This window comes from Anomalospiza imberbis, chromosome 6 (genome assembly GCF_031753505.1).
Source record: "Anomalospiza imberbis isolate Cuckoo-Finch-1a 21T00152 chromosome 6, ASM3175350v1, whole genome shotgun sequence".
In the NCBI taxonomy this organism is placed as follows: domain Eukaryota; kingdom Metazoa; phylum Chordata; class Aves; order Passeriformes; family Viduidae; genus Anomalospiza; species Anomalospiza imberbis.
In genome coordinates, this window is record NC_089686.1 from 23,591,510 (window position 1) to 23,610,690 (window position 19,181).

At 39.4% G+C, this 19,181-nt stretch overlaps 1 protein-coding gene across 2 annotated transcripts in view; it reads right to left on the reverse strand.

The window, feature by feature from the left end:
* Positions 1-19,165, reverse strand: part of LIN52 (lin-52 DREAM MuvB core complex component) — a 37,764-nt gene extending 18,599 nt beyond the window's left edge. The window contains exons 1-6 of one of the 2 annotated variants that reach the window (XM_068192853.1): positions 19,009-19,165; positions 18,854-18,928; positions 18,642-18,679; positions 18,109-18,175; positions 17,011-17,094; positions 7,509-10,520 (exon numbers count right to left, since the gene is read on the reverse strand). In XM_068192853.1, the coding sequence (XP_068048954.1) occupies positions 10,453-10,520; positions 17,011-17,094; positions 18,109-18,175; positions 18,642-18,679; positions 18,854-18,928; positions 19,009-19,027 (351 nt within the window). In that variant the 5' untranslated portion in view covers positions 19,028-19,165 and the 3' untranslated portion in view covers positions 7,509-10,452. Of the gene's footprint in view, positions 1-7,508; positions 10,521-17,010; positions 17,095-18,108; positions 18,176-18,641; positions 18,680-18,853; positions 18,929-19,008 lie in introns of those variants that run through there. The other variant, XM_068192854.1, reaches the window with a different exon arrangement.
* Between the last annotated feature and the right edge of the window lie 16 nt (positions 19,166-19,181).

Below are 19,181 nucleotides of genomic sequence, written 5' to 3' on the forward strand. Positions count from 1 at the left end.
AAGGCCTGGTTGTGTTCTATGTGTAGTACAGTATTATAAAGAAACACTGTCACCCCTTGAACACCACCTCAGCTGTGTTTCTACAATTCACTGTGTGACAAAAAAGAATATTGACCTTTTACAATGCACCCCCCTATACTAATCTTTCCCATAAGAGTAGAATTCAGAAAAATTGATCTGGAGTAAATAAAAAACAAAGCCATGTGCTGAGTAAATAAAAACAATATCTAAAAAGTTTGATCACATTTACATCTCCATGCTGCATCTAGACTATTTCCAACTATTTTTCAGAACATGTGACTGAGTGTGTCGGAGCCAAAGTTAATTATTTTCATATTCAAATACAAGAGTACTGATCTTCTATACTATTATAAGAATAAGAGCCAATAAAAAGTGCCAAAGAAAGCAAGGTGGGAAAATAACCTTCTTTCCCCTAAGTCTTCTCTGCTTCAGAGAGAAGGCTGGTTTCAAAACAAGAGCAAGTGATATAACCAAACAAAAGCAGATCTGAAAGGTGAGCAAACCCCACAAGCCACAGAGTTATTATTACTGTGTCGACAGCACACTTGTTAAAAATGTATATTTTAATTTTCTGTATTGCTTAAAGGTCCCAATTTGCCCAGGGATCTAGCTAAGCTGCCATTTTCTACCACGACACAGTCTAATCTTTATTTAATGGATTTAGCATCTATCTTCACTAGAGTGGTCTCTAAGGGGAAGGGGAGGGGAGTATGAAGGGGCATGAAGAGATGATCAGGGCCCCCCTCTCCTTCATCCATCCGGCGCTCATGTTTGTGTTCAAAATTCAATTACCTCCTTATTGATACTTCACAGAGATATTTAAGCTGCAAACATGAAGCCCTGATTTCCCAGGGGGCCATGCCCCTCTCTATTTCACTGCTCTGCTTCCCCCAGGGTGAATTCCTGAGGCGTCCATATTAATAGGTAATCAGTCACAATTCATTTATTAAACAGCTAGCAAGGTTTATCAGCCTGCCCTGATTAGCCGGAAGAAGCCACTGAATTCCTAATTTATTTATGGAAATATAAGTGTCTTTTTGAATTCCATTCATGAAAAGACAGGGGTGCCATGGCTCTGGCACACTGAATTCTAACAGGGAAGCACCAGGCAACCTGGCACTGAGGACTTTGCAACTTCAGCCTGGTAAATGCACTGTGCTGACCTCAGCATGACCAAGAGATTTAGACCAGAACCTCAGACAAGGATTCATAAGCCAGCTCTTCAGAGAGTAGGCACTGCCACCCATTGCAACTAGAGAATTATTGTCCACTGATGGCTCACAGTGTGGAATAGCTAGAGAAAGTTCACTCAACAGAGCCATCAGTGCAACAAAGCTAGGTCAAAATAATACAGAAAAAAGACGCATTTTCAAAAATTTAATAAAACTTTTAGACCAGAGCTGAAAACAACTGCTGGGTAACATTAATACATGCTTTTACACAGAAAGTTCAGCTTTTTGAAAACTACATCCTGTTACAACCTTTACATTATTTCTACTATAATAATTTCAACTAAACTGTTTTTAAATTGGAACACCACTACTGTACATTCAAACTCAGACACAAAAAGTCAGTGATGCTGCTGATTACCAAAAAGTGAAAATGGCAAAAAAATGTAACAAATCATTTCTCTATTTTTTAAAAAAGAGATATAGAGTACTCAGTAAAAAGCAGACCTTGAAGTCAATAGACTTGTACATGCACTGGATACACCTTAAGGCAGTTAGAATACAGCTTCATATAACATAAAGCTTATATACACAGGCCTCTGAAGCTTAAAGGCTGGGGAAAACTTTTTTTATCCCTGTCAGCTGTGTAGTGATCTCCAAAACTCATATGCACCTGAATTTTACCCACCATAGCTACTTAATCAGAAAAACAGCTAGGAATGGAAGACTATAGAAAATGTTTATTTCCTTTTTCTTCTCAATACAAATTTGTACTAAGTGACTTTCAATGTGTCCCCCTCTACCTTTGGTCACTTTCCTGAACAGCTCTACAGGGCAGTAAACATCGGCAAACACAGTAAATACAGGGATTCTTTTTTCAAATGCTCCAAACGAGGTGGATGTCCCTCACACAGATGCAGTAGCCAAAATGGTATTTTTGACTTATTCTTTCCTAAAATATTTAGATCTCAAAACTGACAGGATTTAACAGTATACAGTGTTACATGAAATATAGATGGAGGCATGTTTAAACATTCTGATAACATGAATTCTGAGATACTGTTATAAGAGATTTTGTTTAGCAACTCCAGATCATGCTATTAATTGACTACAAAAGTGTTCAAAACTAACAAGTCAAAGCTTAAAGAGGATGCAGATGCCACTCCACAATGCTGTATCTCACAAAAAATATTTCAGTTCGATCACAATTACTTGAAAATATATTTCCAAAAACATTGCAAAATCTTATATAGTTTAAAACTGGCTACGTCTATATCCTCTGAATTTACAACCAAAATCCCAATAGTTACACAAAAGGTTTTTATATAAGATTCCATTACACAAAAATTGCAGTAGTGCATTAAAATATATAAAATCCCCACTTCCACTGAACTAGTACTCCCCATAATCTTAAATAAAAAATATATTATTTCCTCTCAAATTACAGTGGTTAGACATGAAAAGATGTAGTACATGCAATAAATACATCCAAAATGCTAGAAGGACTGAGTGTTTGAATTCATCTATTACCAGAACTTGTAAGTTGCAGGTGTTTGAAGTCAAGGATGGTGTGGGGAAATGAATCCTGGGAGAAGCATCTTTTTACTGCCTGAAAAACTAATCAATAGCTTAATTGTTATTTGTTTGTGTTTTCCTCAAATAAGGGGGATTTAGTGTATTTTTCCTACTATGTAATGTAGTTCCTAGAAGAAGGAAAAAGACACAGAATTTACATGAAAGATTTCTCAATACCTTTCCTCCACTGTATAAGGATAATTTTCACACTGGCACAAGAGGCAGACACCACAGGATTTTACAACAGACCCAAACATCTAATTAAGTTGTGGCTCTCAAATGCCAGTTTCTGCAGTCCTCATTGCCTGGGGAACTGCAAATGCTACCAGTGAAAATAAAACAACCTCTTCCTTTCCTGAGTCTATCTATACTTCACCTTTTCCCCCTTCAGCAATATTCACAAGGGTGATTTTAAACAAGGTCTTTGCAGAATACACAAGACAGAGCTCACCACTGAGTAAAAATAGGACACTCATGCATATTTTCAACTGGGAAGCTCACTAAGCATCAAACTCAATGTTATTTTCACTCCCTCAATATGTAAGCTCCTTATCATGCAGAACACTGCAGCACTGTCCATAACAGACATCCAACCCATAAGGCCCAAAGGTGCTGCAAAATGTAAGCTGCAATCATGTTGCAGTTGTTTCTAGTCTAGATAGACATTTCTAGTCTTGTAGTTTTCACAGATGTTACTCCTAGTTATTTCTGGTTTTCACTGCTTTCAAAACACAACTGAGTGAAAGCAATGTAGCACCGACACATATACAGAAAAAAACCTACAAAACTATAAGAAAATAGAATTTACTATTACAATAGAGAACACAACATTACAATCTTTAACTGCTTGACTGATTTTCAAACTAACCAGTTTAAAGTCCATTTTAATGCAACCAAGTCTGATATAGATACCCAGTCAAACCCAGCATGCCACTGCCCACCCACCAAGCAGAACTGGAATTCATGTCCCTGTAAAACATCCAAAGGGTTTTAAAATAAAAGCAGAAGTATTACCAGAAAGTAGTCCTTCATTTCGTGTGCCTTCATAGAACTTGAGGACAAGCACCTATTGCTCTGCTGAAAATTACTCTTCATACTTTCATCCTGTCCCATCTTGTCCTCCATCTTATACATTTATTTCTAATTCTCCTAAAACAATGCCTATATACTTTTAAGGCTACTACAGTAACAAACTGCATGATTACAATAAAGCCTGGGATGATTATCTTCTCTCTTTCTTGCACAGTCAGTGCCAGCAACATCACACTCTTACTGACTTAACAAGGAACGTCACAAACTGCACAAACAAAAATTACTTCCTACACTACTTAAATGCTGTAACTTAAGTGACAGACATTTACAGGCAGAGTACAACACAGAATAAAAATGAGACCCTTTAATTGACACTGGAGAAAATTAGATTCTAATTGCATATGCTGTATTTTGCTGATGACAATGAGGTTAGCATTTGCAAAAAAAGTGTTATGAGTTCCTTAACGACCAACAGGTTATTAAGACCTTTGTCATATAAGTCATTAGAAATGTGACATTTTCAACAGCAGAGAGCCCTCTAGAGCTACCATGGGATAACAGTTCAGCAACCCTCCAGGAGAAGGACTCCAGTGCTGCTTAATGCAACAACTGGGCTCTTCATGGAATCCCTTCCAAATACGGACCAAACCCGATTTTACCTGGTTCAGTAGAACAGACATCAAACCCCAAAGTGAGAAAACAGAAGTCACATTTTAATTTGAAGAATATGGGAGCTAATATTTATTGTATTGCCAGTAAGCTTGGAAAGCTTTAAAATGTAGTAATAGGTTTGGGGGAAGTCGTGCAAGGACTTAGAGATAATTATTTATAATACATATGTTTGTAAAAAATCACCAAATACCTGAAAAGCAAAATTTTACATGACAGTGCACAGTGATACCAAAATAATCATCACTTTGTGAAGTTTAAACAATATGTGGATATATTCCTCATAGCACAAAAAGCTCTCCATATGAAAATGTCCTATCAATGTAAAATTTCTACACAGAAAATATATTCTGCTGAACATATCATAATAAAGCTTACAAGCTTTCACTAAAACAGTGCTCAAAACAACACATAAATGAAATCTACTTAATCAGTTATTAGATGTCTTTCAATTATCTCCACTCTTGTGCTTGGGCTGTAGCAACCAATCAGTATGATTAAATCACAAACTGAAAATCTCTTCTTACACAGCATGGAGTTTGCTATTCCCACCTCCTCAATTACAGTACAAGTTGTAAGATAAACTGCAAGAAAATAACTAAACTATATCCTTTAGCTTTACTGTCAAGACATACAACTGTGAAAAGCAGTAAGCACAGCTTTATTATCTCCTCATTGTGACCAAAACCAGCAAGAATAAATTCACCCATTTTCTCAGAACCAAAACCCACTGAAGCATACAATTTTGGGACTGACAACCGAATTACAGCACAGCAACCATAGGTTTGGGTTCACATTTTAAGAGCCTAAGTTAATCACTTAAAAGTTATGAGCTAAACTTTCTGCACATTAATTCATCTGACTTAATTATGATACACGTTTGCAGTGTGCTTAGGGAACAACAATCTCTTGGACACTTTAAAGAATCCACAAACAGCCTTCAAACATGCTTTCATGGGCAAGTATAAAGTAATGTTTTATTACCAAAATAAATTTCTAAGAGCCAACACTTCACTGGAGGGGGGAGGTGAAGAACAAACTTGCAATGAATATGATGAGAAGAGGTAGTATGTCTACTCTGCTGGCAATAGCATCAAGCTTCCTTTTTTGATCTCCAGCTAGAACTCAAAAAGCCACAGCAAAACCTTCCTGTAGAGACAGAGGCAATTCAACATATCTCAGCACCCTGACAAGTTCATGTTAGGAATCTGGAAGCCAGGAGTACAGTACGCCATTGGGGTTACTTTTATCTCAGGCCCACTGCTATATTCAACAATGTACTTCTAAATGAGAACATTTTCAGAACAAAATCACTCTATTTTACATAAATTGGTTACTCTTCTGCCCTAAATTCCCAAAATCTCATGGCCATAAACTCCAGTCATATTGAGACACATGGATATGCTATATTTTTACAAGATTTTTATTCTATCTTACATTCAGTTTTCAATGCATATGAAAATGCAAATGGCTGTCATTGCTTCCATGCTATTAACAGCAGCAATCCTTTGACATTCTTAAATAAAGTTATTGTCTTCTTTAAGAATCAAGTACAATCTTTGCATCAAGAAGACAAGGCTTAGACACAAAAGAAAAGGTACATTCAGGTGTAATCTGTTGTACATGCCTGTGCAGACACTGAGCAGGTGCACACCAAGACTAATGGGAGCATGAACACGGCATTGGAAACATGTCAGGACAGTAACTACGTGTGCACACCAAGGGTCACAGCAGAGTCCTCAGCTCCTTTTCCTTATCCCCTTAAAACATGCATTTCTGCAGGATATGTATGGGAACTAGTTATGAGAGTCAAGCAATTAAAAAGCATTTCTGAGGTATTCATGGGACTGCACCAGCCACAAGTGCCTGACAGCTCTTCGTGTGTCAAAGTCCCTGGAGAGCCATCACACTTCAATTACTATCACTAACATTAGTCATTATCAGGCTGGCTTCAGTCCCTGGGGAAGGCAGCTTGTGATGACAATATCCAGCCTCTCCTTGTAAAACAATTCATTAGGCAAAGCGGAACAGCTGGGGCAGCCACGTGGATGTCTGCAGAGTGGCCCTCCCACTGGGACCTCCAGCCCCCCTTCTCCTTTTGGACAGGAGCAGCCGCCGCCCCCATGACAGCTGTAAAAGCCTCTGGGGACGCTTCAGGTTTAATCAGTGCTCCTTATACTCAGGGGAAGCATTTGATTGCAAACTTAAACTAATGGCACTCAGAAGGTTACAACAATCATCAGATAAGAGGCTTTAGGGCATTTTTATCTTGTTCTAATGCTCACAAGTTAATGAGGCAATAAGAGACAGATACTATCAGACTTGGTCTAGCAACATTGTACAGACAGGATGTTCAAAGCTGCATTTACTGCAGTTGCAAGAGGTAAGGTGGCAAGTTCACTATTGATCTTACAGAAGACTTCATGCTCCAAACGACTGAAACCACTCAATAACGTGGCAAAATGCTTGGCAAATTTTCACATAGCTTTGTATGCATTATCACTGGATCCAAAAGGGAGGAAACTGAAGAGTAATATAGCAAGCCAAACTGGTAAATAATCTCTGGCATTAGAAGGGATATAGACTAATGATTTCTAACCTTTATACTGCTTGCAAATAGAAATCCTTTTATATATCTAATGTCTGCAAATGGCTGAGAATAGCCTCGCTTTTCTTAGTTACTCTGCTTGGGTCCCAGGCTGAAGAGCACTTGATACTGGGATCTGTTTTATTATCATATTCTCATTTTACTACTGATGACTGACACAATATTCTAATGATACCTTCCTGTGGCATGTAATAGCAGCTAGCAGGAGGGAATAACAAACAGCAGCACACAACAAAGGATACTTAACAATAAATGCTTTATATGCTGTTTTTTAAAATTAATTATTGTTTCAAGGCCTTGCAAAACCAAGTTAACACGAACTCCACCTTACAGCTGGGGAGATAGGAAGAGGCACATAAGAAGGCAAATAAATGAACCAAGCAGAAGAGGGGTAGTACCAGAAACTGAGCCAAGTCTCCAAAGTCACACTCTAGTGAGATTTTTCACTAGGATCAGCTGCCGCTCTGCAAATAGGTCCAGCAACCCATACTGTGGAAGAAAATTCTCTCTTCACTCCTGCCAGAAGCCAAAATTTACAGGAAAACATTTCAGACAGAGATGACACACGGATAGTCTTTCCAGTATTTGTAAATACAGAGTAAGTGGTCTAGTAACATAGAAGTGGAAAGTTTTAATTGAATAAAGGCACAGACAAAGCAAAAGATGCTTAAATAATAAATACAGACCAGTTGTAAAGATTCAAGAGTCCCTGCTAGAATGTCTCCTGAGATTTGTTAGGCATTTTTGTGATTTTAAATGATAATGGAAAAATGCACATAACCTTATGCTTGATCAAACTTTTCCCCATCCTCAATTCCTCCACTGACAGTAGTCTACAAGTTATCCTGTCAGAATGAGAGTAGCAAAAAATAGGCTTCTGACAGTATAATGTAAGAACATTTTGTTTGTAGTCATGTTTCTTTCTGTGCCAAGCATGTGGCAGGTAGAAATGCTTTAATGTGACAGCCCATTCCTTTACTTTTGTGGCTAAAAGCTCTTCAGTTGAGCCCCATTGACCCTCTACTTGTCTAGACAGAGGAGGGTGGTTTCACTGTTCATTTCAGCCAAGACACACAAGAACCTCTGTGTATTCTGAGGACCATTCTCCTACTCTGCATAAAAAACTGTACTGAATGGACTGTACCTCCCTGTGCACAAAAATGGGCTCTGCAGCCCACACTGCACAGACTTGTAATCAGCTCTGTCGGTGGAAGTATTTGAAAGTCCATTCACCATACCCCCAAAGTCTAAAAGCCACCACTGTGACACAGGAATTCTTAGGTTTCCTGTTCCTAATCAGCTGCTCCCATAGAGGCAGATCATAAAGCTGCACCTGCCTAAAGCTCCTAAGCTGAACCATTCAGTGCTGTGGGGAATGCAGGCTTCAAATGTACTTCTAGTTCTAGAACAACCTAGCTCAGAGAAATATGGAGCCACTGCATGATCAGGGTTACAAGGGCTCAGGAGGTCTCCTGGTCAAAGTGGGGTCGATTATGAGGAAAGATCATGCTGCTTAAAGCTTTGAGTCAGGTCTGGAAAACCTCCAAGAACAGAACTGCACAATGTGTTCCACTATTTGACTGACCAATGCCAATATTCCAGATGTCTTTGCAAAGCACAAATTGCTGGTTTGAGTAGCATACCAAAAATCCTGCAGAAGTTAATAGTGATGAATCAGATGACTGATTTCAGTCCTCAGAGCAGTTTGGTCAGTTAGTTTTCAGATTAATCAGATTTCTTTCTCTTCTTCCCAACTAAAACAGAGAAGTCTCCTTTTTCTTAACCACAGGAAGTATCTAGATCAACCTTCACTCTACCAACATAAACTTAAAAAGTCTTTTCCAGAAAGGATCAAACCATTGCAGAAATTCTTCCTACAATTGAACAAGCTATAGGAGACAAAGGGGACTTTGAGAAGAGATGTTCTTAGACACAAATACCAGGGTATAAGAAATGTTTTATGGGGCTTTTTTTATTGGTTTGGTGTTTTTATTTTGTTGTTCTTGTTTGTTGGTATTTGTTGTCCTGGTTTTCTTTTTGGTGGAGGCAGAGGTGTTGTTTTTGTCTTATTTTAATAAAGCAAGTAATACATCCTGGCTGAAGTACCTTCAGAGGCAGCCTTTGTTTTAACAAAATCAGATTCACAAACTAGGTATGGGCACGTAGAGAAGGTGAGGAGGAGGACAAGAGAAAAGGAAAAAAAAACACATTTCAAAAAAGATCAGGTAGAAAGTATCTAATTAACTCAGCTTTTATTTAGAATTTATCTGCTGCACTGAGCATCACTCACTTCAACAGCAGTTATCTGCCAGCTTTTGGGCCACTCAGCATATGATCCTCAGATATAAATAGCTTTGGAAACTCAGTTATCAGAGCTAGATGGGACACTGCCTACCACTGGAAAAACTCCCCATTGTACTTCCAACTTCAGGCTTCAGAATTAACCATGCAATGGCAGGTGTCATTTTAGCATTTCTAACACTTCTACACCTAAGCACATTTTAAAGCTATCTATGCAATCACAGAGTTTACATTGTTTATGATAATATCCCTTTGGTAAGAGGTGTCCATCAGCATTAAAAAATGCAATCAGCTGCATTTGGGAGCCTCAATGAATACCTGACAAAATGGAAAATTGGGGTTTTACAGTCACTTTGGATATTTGAAAAGAATTCAGTGGCAAAATAATTACCTTATTATAAAAAAATATTAAGTCACAGACAAAAAAATCCAACCCAAACTTAGAATTTAACAAAAAAGATTCCACACAGACAGTTATTTACAACAGGCATCAAACAGAAAATACAAGCACAGAAAAACTGCAGAAGTTTGAACTTCTAACACATATAGGAGAGTTTTAGAGATTTTTTTTTTCCTTTTCTCAAACCTCACAAGTATACACCTCCTTCTGCAGCAATCAGAATCATCAATACTTGGAGACTGTGATGATGCCTTAGTACTCACCATCAATGTCCATCACAGCATCTTTCCCTAAGAGTAAGGGAAGGGCAAGAAGGCAAAGATGCAGAAATTTCTTGAAACTTACAGAAATATTCATTCAGCTTTACCAGCAGACAGAGAACACCCTAAGGATCCATGCAGTATTTCTTTCCATAAATGACAGTTACCTAGACACAGCATTTGTTTTATGGTAAGACTGCACTATCTATGCATAAGGGTAGAATCTCATCTGATATCATCAGTATACTGTCTCTCCCTGATTCTATATTTAAGAATAACCTGAGTCTGCCATTTTTTTTCTGCACACAGAGGGCAACTCAAACATACCCATTTATTAAAAAAAAACAAAAAAACAATAGCAGCCATGGTCCAAACTCAATTTCCATCATCACCATCGCAACTTAATCTCCTGGCACGTTAATGCAAATCAAAGCGAACACTTCTCTGACACTGGTAGCAAAGCGTGTTCCTCTCCCAAGAGAGACCTGTAAAACAGGACAGTCACTGACAGCAGTACAATTACTGACACAGATACAGACTTTATGGACATGTTTATCTCTGCTGTAAATCCACACTCTCTCTCCACTCCGATTCATGAGTCATAAAGAAATTGCAGATAATGAAAAAGTTGGAGAAATTTACAGCATGTCGGAAACCTCAGACAGCCAGAAGAAATTAAAGAGCTGACTGAGGATAAATCACACAGGTACAATTAAAACTTCCTATGCCTCCTTCACTTCCAAACTGGGGCACAAGCCAATGGAGATGATGAAAAGTTGAGGTCATGACTCTTCTGACTGTAATAATTTCTTAACTACCTACATGTCAGAATTAGCCAATTCACAGATCATGTATGAATTGCAATTTCAAGCTGGCATTCTGATGTCTCACTATTCCAACAGGAGGTGCCCCAGAAATATCCTGCCTGTAAATAAGCCACCCAGCAAACAGTATAAGGAAAGGTGATTTCCTTGTCCCTCTGCAGATGCAGAGTATCTCTTACCACAGCAATGTGCATTAAAATGAAGCAGTAGATCTACAGTGTGGGAGGAGAGTGTAAAAAGAATCAGGAGAAAGGCCAAGGTTTCACATGGAAATCATAGCACCTTGGATATTGTGGTGACAAGCCATATAAACATCTTAACAGACAATTTAGGTGTTCTTTTCACCTCTCTGAAATAATCAAATAAGGCCCAAGAATTACTATGAATGTAAACTGAAAACAGCCTCTATATTTATCCTACTGTGAAAAACTAAGCCAACCATTTCAGCTGATTGTGAGCTCCTGAAATTCTCTGTGATCATCTCCTAACCCAAAAATGAACCACTCAAAATGTGATACATTCTATGGGAGAAGTCTACTTACTCTAAGGAACACCTCAAGCTAACTGTGTATTACAGAAATCCCGTGTCCAAAGAGCAGAATTTTGTTGTGCAGATGTAAAACTCTGCCTTCGAGCTTTGAAGCACATGAAGTATACTATTTCACATAAAGTCCTTGCCAGACACAGTACTAAATAACAAAATAAGTGAGAAATATGCTTTCAAGCAAAACTGAAACATGATGAAGATTCACTCAGCAAGGCAGGGAATGCAGAAAACTAACCAAGAAAAAAAAAAGTGTCTACAAAGAAAATTCTAAACAGTGCAGAAATAACTGAAGCACACACACCTCAAACTGCTTCTTTTTATGCAGGACAGTTCACCTTGCACGTAAACAAAATTTTGTTTAAGAACATAACAAGCAGTAGACTTGGCAGACGTTTTTCTCTTCCAAGCCAAACATATTTAGAACAATGCAGGCAATCCAAAACATATTTTCTTCCATGATGTTTCAAATGAATACAAGCACACAAGTGCTAGAAGCACAGTACTTCTGGAGATGCCAGCTTTTAACAAAGAAAAAGTGAGCATATTCCTCACTCTTTTGTCAGCAGTCAAGATGGTAAAAACACTGCTATACCTTCTTAATAATTGGCACTGAGACTGCTGTGGGATGTAGATCCAAATCACACGCTACTGTTTCACTTTATTTCCTTCTTGCCTCTCCAAACGGCACTTCTCTTCACCAGCTCCAACACAACACTTTAGATAGTCTTACTTCCCCAAGGAAATAGGAAAAGATTTCATGTTATAGAAAGAGTCAGCTCTTCTACACAGGTCCAAAACCTCATTTTGACTAGTAAGAAACTACAAAAGTCCAATTCACTTTTCCATGCAACTCTTCAGACTACAGAGTGGACATACAGCTGTTACTAAAATGGACCAACAATAGATTTCAGAAGATGTCATAAGACATTTTAAAGCACTCTTTACTTACACATCTGTTCATATGTTGGTTTCCTACAAATACAAGAACCTGAAACGTTTTGTTGCAAACTGTACATACACACCAGAAAGAGCACCAGGCAACTGTAATGCAGAAGTGAGGCCATGTTCACAAATATAAAGTAAGGCTTCTGAGCTTAAAAAGCCTCTGTGTTGCCAGGACTAAAGAAAAAGTGGCTATGATGAGAAAATATTTTTTCATGTTTTTTTCATTTTTTCAGGTCTTTTGCATGGAGCCTGAAAAGGCTACATGTTCATGCTACATGGAGACACTCCTAGGCATGCCAATCCATTACACAAAAGGAAAAAGATATTTCAGTAAAAGGATACATTATCTTCCCTAATTTCCTCATTTTGATTCTAATTCAGCAACTTTGTATATACAAAGTTCATGTCTAGCAACTGTCAGGCCCTGTCTGGTAGTTTGAGTTCAGTCCACCAAAGATGGAGCCCAATTTAAACATATCCTACCTATGATCAGTATCAAAATGAAGTAAAAAAAATAAACACCATCCAAAACTCAATGACATAGCCTACAAGGATCACTGACAGAACTAGGGGTATATGCTCAAAAAATGCTACAGTTAAATCCCGATGAACTGTTCTGCCCCTCCAAACCTGCAAAAAAGCTGAACTTGCAGGCAAGAGATCACAACAGACAGCATTTATCTGAAATGCAAAATGAAAAACCGAAGACTGCCAATCTAAGGAAAAATGGTGATCTGTACATAGCTTGGAATTCAGAAGGACTCCTTTATGATGTTCCAGAAATTTCAGAGGTTGCAGAGGACTACAATTCAAAACCAAGGACAGCTTAACTTGAGAGCAGGGCAGTTGTTCCTCATTCATGTGCCCATCCATCTCTTGCTGTCTCTGTAAGAGTCTCTCCATTACAGGGAACTCTCAGAGATTTTGGGCAGTGGTTGCTTAACTACCAGGCAGTTTAGCCTATTACTAAAATAAATAAACAAAAATATCCTTTGTCAAACAAAAGGTCTTTCCAGCCCACCACCCTGACTGACGTGCCAATGGCAAACATCTACAGAAGAGTGTATGTGCAGGGAGGCACACAGCTGTACCTGCATAGTAATCTTTCTCTCTGCTTTCTGCATCTCCAAGATGTCCAAGCCACTGGGGACTCCACAGCAGTCAGACACCCTGGAAGGATTTATCTTCCAATCATTTTTCTCATTACTGAGTGAGAAACTCCATGACCACAAGCTCCACTGGTGATGTGTTCTGACTTCAATGCACAACACAAGTATCTCCTCATGTCTGTCCCAACACACTCTTTTATTCTCTCTGACTCCCATACTATGAGAAACTGTGAGGAGTCATTCCCTATTCACACTACTCCACTCCAAGCAAAGCCTGCAAGTGGAAAAACTAAGGGACACAGAGGAGAGGAAAAAAGTTCGCAACAAGAATTTTACATCTTTTTTTCTTCCCCAGACTCAGAAATGAGACTCACTGAGTGGCTGCAGCTCACATTCAGAAGAGCTACTATGCCTCCCAAAGTCACCCTAACTGTATGAACAACTAAAAGTCACTGTATTCATTGAGCCCAATTCCTTCTCCCTTAAAATACCCACATTAACGGGAACAGTAAAACTGACACAAAGCAGGACTTTAAATACTAAAAATTGTTTTGATTATTCTAACCAATAAAATAATTAATTAACCAAAGGAAAGTAGAAGCTCTAATGTGAGAAAGTTGGACTCCATAATCTTGAAGGTCTTTTCCAGCCTAAATGTTTCTGTGATTCTGAGAACCAAAGCAAATAGAGAAAAGCAGCTACAAGCAAAACGATGAGGTAAAATTTTACAGAACTTAAAAAGCAGACAAGGAAACGCAAGCTGAAACCTCAGAAGAAGTGCTGAAAAAGAATTTATTTTTAAAAGGCTTTCTTGATACAAGGACCTGAGCCTGGAAGCTTCTAGAGAACTCCAGAATCACCTTTTAACAAAGACTAAATACACAAAAGAGACCCAAGCCTGTCCTTAAAGAGGAAAGTAAAAAATTTTTTTAAATGGTTCATGCTACAAAAATCCTGCTTCATTCAAGGAAAGCTATACTTTGATGTGAATCCTGTTCTAAGGAAGGGGAGAATATTCTGCAAGGAATAATTTGAGCAAGAATCCACCTACAAGCATGCCAGGAAAAAAGTGGTAGAACAAGCTGGAAAAAAAAAGCTAAATTATATGTTGATAAATTAAATTTATTCACAGAAGCCATGGGGCAGTCAACAAACTAGATAGGGTTACAGAAAGTAAAGGTAACCCCCTATGGGAAAAAGTGGGGAGGAAGTTAGCTGTAGAGAAAGGAGATCTGTGAAAAGCACAGAACCAAAGGAGGAACTGAGAAATCCATGGCCAAAAAGTTGGGACAGCTGGGATTGTAGATAATAAAAATGTGGGATTCAGATAACAGTATTCAACTGTTCCTAGATGAAAGCCATCCAGATGTCCCATCAAGATGGACAAAACATTCAACACATCTGTTCCAAACTAGTCAAGAAAGCCCACTTATACAGGTAAAATAGTAAGAGAGTTCATATGAATTCAAGAAACAAGGCTTGTAACTCAGTAATTAATAATTAATCAAGCTACATAATGCCAAATCAATTATTCAGATTTCAATGCTAATGTTGCAACAGTACCTCCATAAATAAACTTTTTAAAAGGTATACAGTCCCACAGCACTTTGCCTAATGAATTCTAATGCAAAATTGATGTAAAGTACGTTGTGAACTGGGTATAACAATAACAAATCTCACAACATGATTGCAATGTCACTCAATAGATACATTTTTCAAGGAGTGCTGCAGGAATCACCCTGGTCCTGCACAGTACATAATTAATAACTTGGATGAAAATAAAAGTCTTTGAAAATGTGAAGGATTTGAGTTGGGATCTAGAAGAGAAGAGTTGGAAGGAAAAGTTGCTAATACAGTGAAGCAGAATTTGCTCAACCTCACTGCTGATGAAACACTTGAAAGTACCATAAAAAAAGACAGTGCACATTTTGAAAAGAAAATATGTCACAAAAAACAATCTTGGGAAGAACAGCTTCAAACCATAACTGAAATGTCAGAGTTTTATAAGAAAAGAAGCAAAACTCCTGCGGGAGGCCTCATGCTGCCATCTAGAGGAGACTGGTCAGCAGCGGGTTTTGTCCTGCTTTTGACAGCCAGTTTCAATGAACCAGCCAAGTCAAGAGGGGACCAGTAAATTTCAGTACAGAGATATAACCAAATTATATATGTCCGAGACAAAACCACAAGTCCCTTAACTTTAATGAATAGGTATTTTGGCTTTTTTTTCTTGTTCTCTCACTTATCTAAGTCCATAAGAGAAAATAACCTAAAGACAGTATTAGGAAAAACAGTCCTGAGCAGCTTCTGTTCAAATTCCACAACTAATTTTTGGTAAGAATTTTCAAAGATAAATGTACATTACAACACACAAATTATTCAAATGATTACAGTAAAGGAAAACTGCCTTCAGTGAGAAGAAGTTACAAGCATGGAAAACTGTCATAAAGGTTGAAAATTCAAGACTTAAGTTATAACTGTTGAGCCTCGTATTTCAGTTTTCACTCACTTTGTCTTCTTTATGTATGCACTTGTTCTCAGTAAAAATAAATGGAACCACATGCAACAAATATTGCACATGCAATAAGGAAACAAACACGTCCCTACTTTACTGCAACTCAGGCTCTGCTAAAGTCCATTTAGCAGAACAACACTGTCTGACATCAGAGCCTACAACTCAACTGAGAAAGCCAACCATCAGCCAATCTTTACATTTGACTCAGTTTTACACTGTTATACTTTAACTTCTACTCCACCAAATGCTTTACACAGTCTTAACAGGTATTAGCACTGAAAGTAAAATAAAGTATGTTAAAACAAGCTCGATGATTTGTTATTAAGAGTGCATTAGGCTATCCTATGTTTACAGTCAGAAAGACTCTAAAGGTTTATTACTAAGTTGTATTACCCACTAAAAGGAAGGTGAAAGACTTGAAACTGCTGGTGCTTTGTGTAGCCCAAGAGTAATTACAACCAGGGTCTATGTTAGAGCATAACTAAACTGAATGAAAGGAGCTCTTTCTTCAAAAAACCACAGTAAGAGTTAGCTGTTTGCAAATGGGATGAAAGTCATCTTTATTACTCAATGACATCACTGCCTGCCACAACTGAATGTAGAAAAAAGTAACAGCTACAGAAGCAGAAAACAGTATGAACAGCAAAGTGACAGGAGAATCCTATACACAAGTGCAAATTTCCCTGTGGAGGTAGTGCACGGAATATGAGAGAAGTACTGCCACAACTATTCTGAGAAATACCTTTAGAATCTGAGTGGGAAATTAAGCAAAGTGACCTGATTTATGTAAGACAATGTTAACTCAGGAACAGACGTCTCTGTGCCACTGGGTAACACCAGACTGACACACATGCTTTCCCCCATGCAGGTAGGCTCTAAGTTGGAGATGTAAGCTCATTCTCTCACCCTGTTGCAGGAGGTCACTGTAAAACACCTGCCAAATCTGCCAACACACTTCTCCAGCTACCAATGTACAAGCACATGCTTTAGTGGAAAGATGTGGTAATGCAGTCAGTCATATCTGTGTACAGCACTTACATTCATCCAGTCCCAGTTGATAAGCCAGGTTCTGCAGGCCACGAACTTTTTCCATCAGATTAGCTGTAGTAAGGCTCCCCAACTCTTAAGAAGAGAGAAGAAGGTGAATTTTAACCCTCTTTATAGTCGTCCAGTAGCAGTTCACCTGTTCAGTACTTCACAGAGCACTTTCAAGCCATACTTCTGTCAGGATCTGTTTCAGTGAACAGTGTATGTTCAAAATTCAAGCTGACTCCACTCCTAATTATAACCTAAGGAGAAAGACAGCCATGACTCTAGTTCAGGCTTCAATCTGCCACCATTGCAAAGAGTAATTTGACCTATACTTTAGAAGTTCCTCTAAGTTCACATTGCAACATGAACAAGCTATATAAAAGTGTGCAAGGGAATGGACTTAATTGCATTAATAACGCGAGTTCAAGCACATTTTTTGGAGCGAGTCAGAGTTAAACCATCTCACTTTCACTCTGTAGCTGTGACATGTCACTGTGAGATGATCACACATTGCCATCTGGAATTCATGACAGGCAGAGCACGCTGAAGGATGTTTACTGCAAACTAACAGCTGCACCATGAAGCAAGTGTACATGCTAGCTAATCCTGCTGTAACTTGCCCGTACAGCCTCACCATTGCATTGGAGCTCCTGGATCTGTGAGGGAACACACACACGTAGAGCATCTCTGAACAAGTCAATAAACGAGTCTAAGCTACTCACCAACTCATCAGCTGAGCTCCTCCAAAAATTTAATGCTACTTCTCAAAATGCAGGAGATGCTCACTATACTTATATGGTGACAAAAAGGCTAAGGGAGGTGACTGAAATATACACAATGTTACATTGCTTATTTTGAAAAATCAGCCTACCACTGACATCTGGATAAGCTCTTGGAAACAACTGGTTTAATGAAAATGTCTACCATTAACAAGATGAAGAGACTTCTGAGTTGGAGATTCTGCAAATATGATGGCTAGAGATCTCAGGCCTTAAGACCACCACCAAAACATTTAAAGAACAAGTGTTTTAAGCCTCTTAAGTAAGTACTGAATTCCCATCTGCTTTGGCAACCTCAATTCCTGACCACAATATTCATACTCACCCTTCAACATATCAATATCATCATTTTCTAATTCAGCCATCCACTTGGGAGGAGAACTTGTAATGGGCTGTTTGGGAAAAAAATAGAAGCTCATATTCAGAAAAGTCCATTTTTAGAATTACATAATGAAGTACAATCTGTATTGAAAACTAGTTACACCCACAGCAAAAATATGAGAGTGTGCTCCATAGAAATATCTTTATGCTTAATCTTGTTTTTTCCTGGACATTTTAGAGTTAAAAACGGCATACCACCATCCACAAGCCAAAAATCAGTATGAAAAATAGGATTTTCTGAAGTTTAAAACTTTTTATTGCTTCCAAAGCATAATTCTCATACACAGTGAACTACACAAGGTATAAAAAAGAAACACATATATAAAAGATACATAAAAACCAAAAGGCATATTGTAGCATATACTGGACTTATTACTGAGATACGGTTCATAGAAGACGTAAAGCGCGCAAGAGACCCCGCCGATCTACTACCACACGGAAGGAAGAAACGCGAAAAGCAAAGCAGCGCTCACTCACGCTTTTGAAGGAGGCGGCGAACTCGGCAACCCCGGGCACTGGGGAGAGAAAGCGGAGGTTGGCACGGGGTGAGCGCCTCTGCGGGCAGCACCGCCACCCCGCCGGGCCCAGCCCGGTCCGTACAGCTGCCCCAAGGAGGCCCGGCCCCGGGCGGGCTCTCCCCACCCCACGCCGAGCTGCCAGACTCGGGGCCGCGGGCCCGCCGGACTTACGCTGCTCGGGCCACAGGTCCGGGGAGGCGCGGTCCAGCTTCTCGAAGCTCAGCAGCGAGGTCTCCAGGTCGGCGCCTGCAACAGAGAGGGGGTGAGGGGAGGGCGGGCGGGGAGCGGCGGGGGAGCGGCGGCGCCGCCCGGCCCTCCCGCCTCACCGTCCGCCGGAGCCGCCATGGCGCGCGCCTCACGTGACTGCCCTCGCGGCCGAGCCGAGCGGGAGCCGAAAACAAACCCCGCCCCCGAGCCCCACGTGCCGCTCTCGCGGCCGCCGCGGGGCGGCGCCGGGCGGGGCGGGGCCGGGCCGTGACGCTCGGAGGGCGGCTCGGCC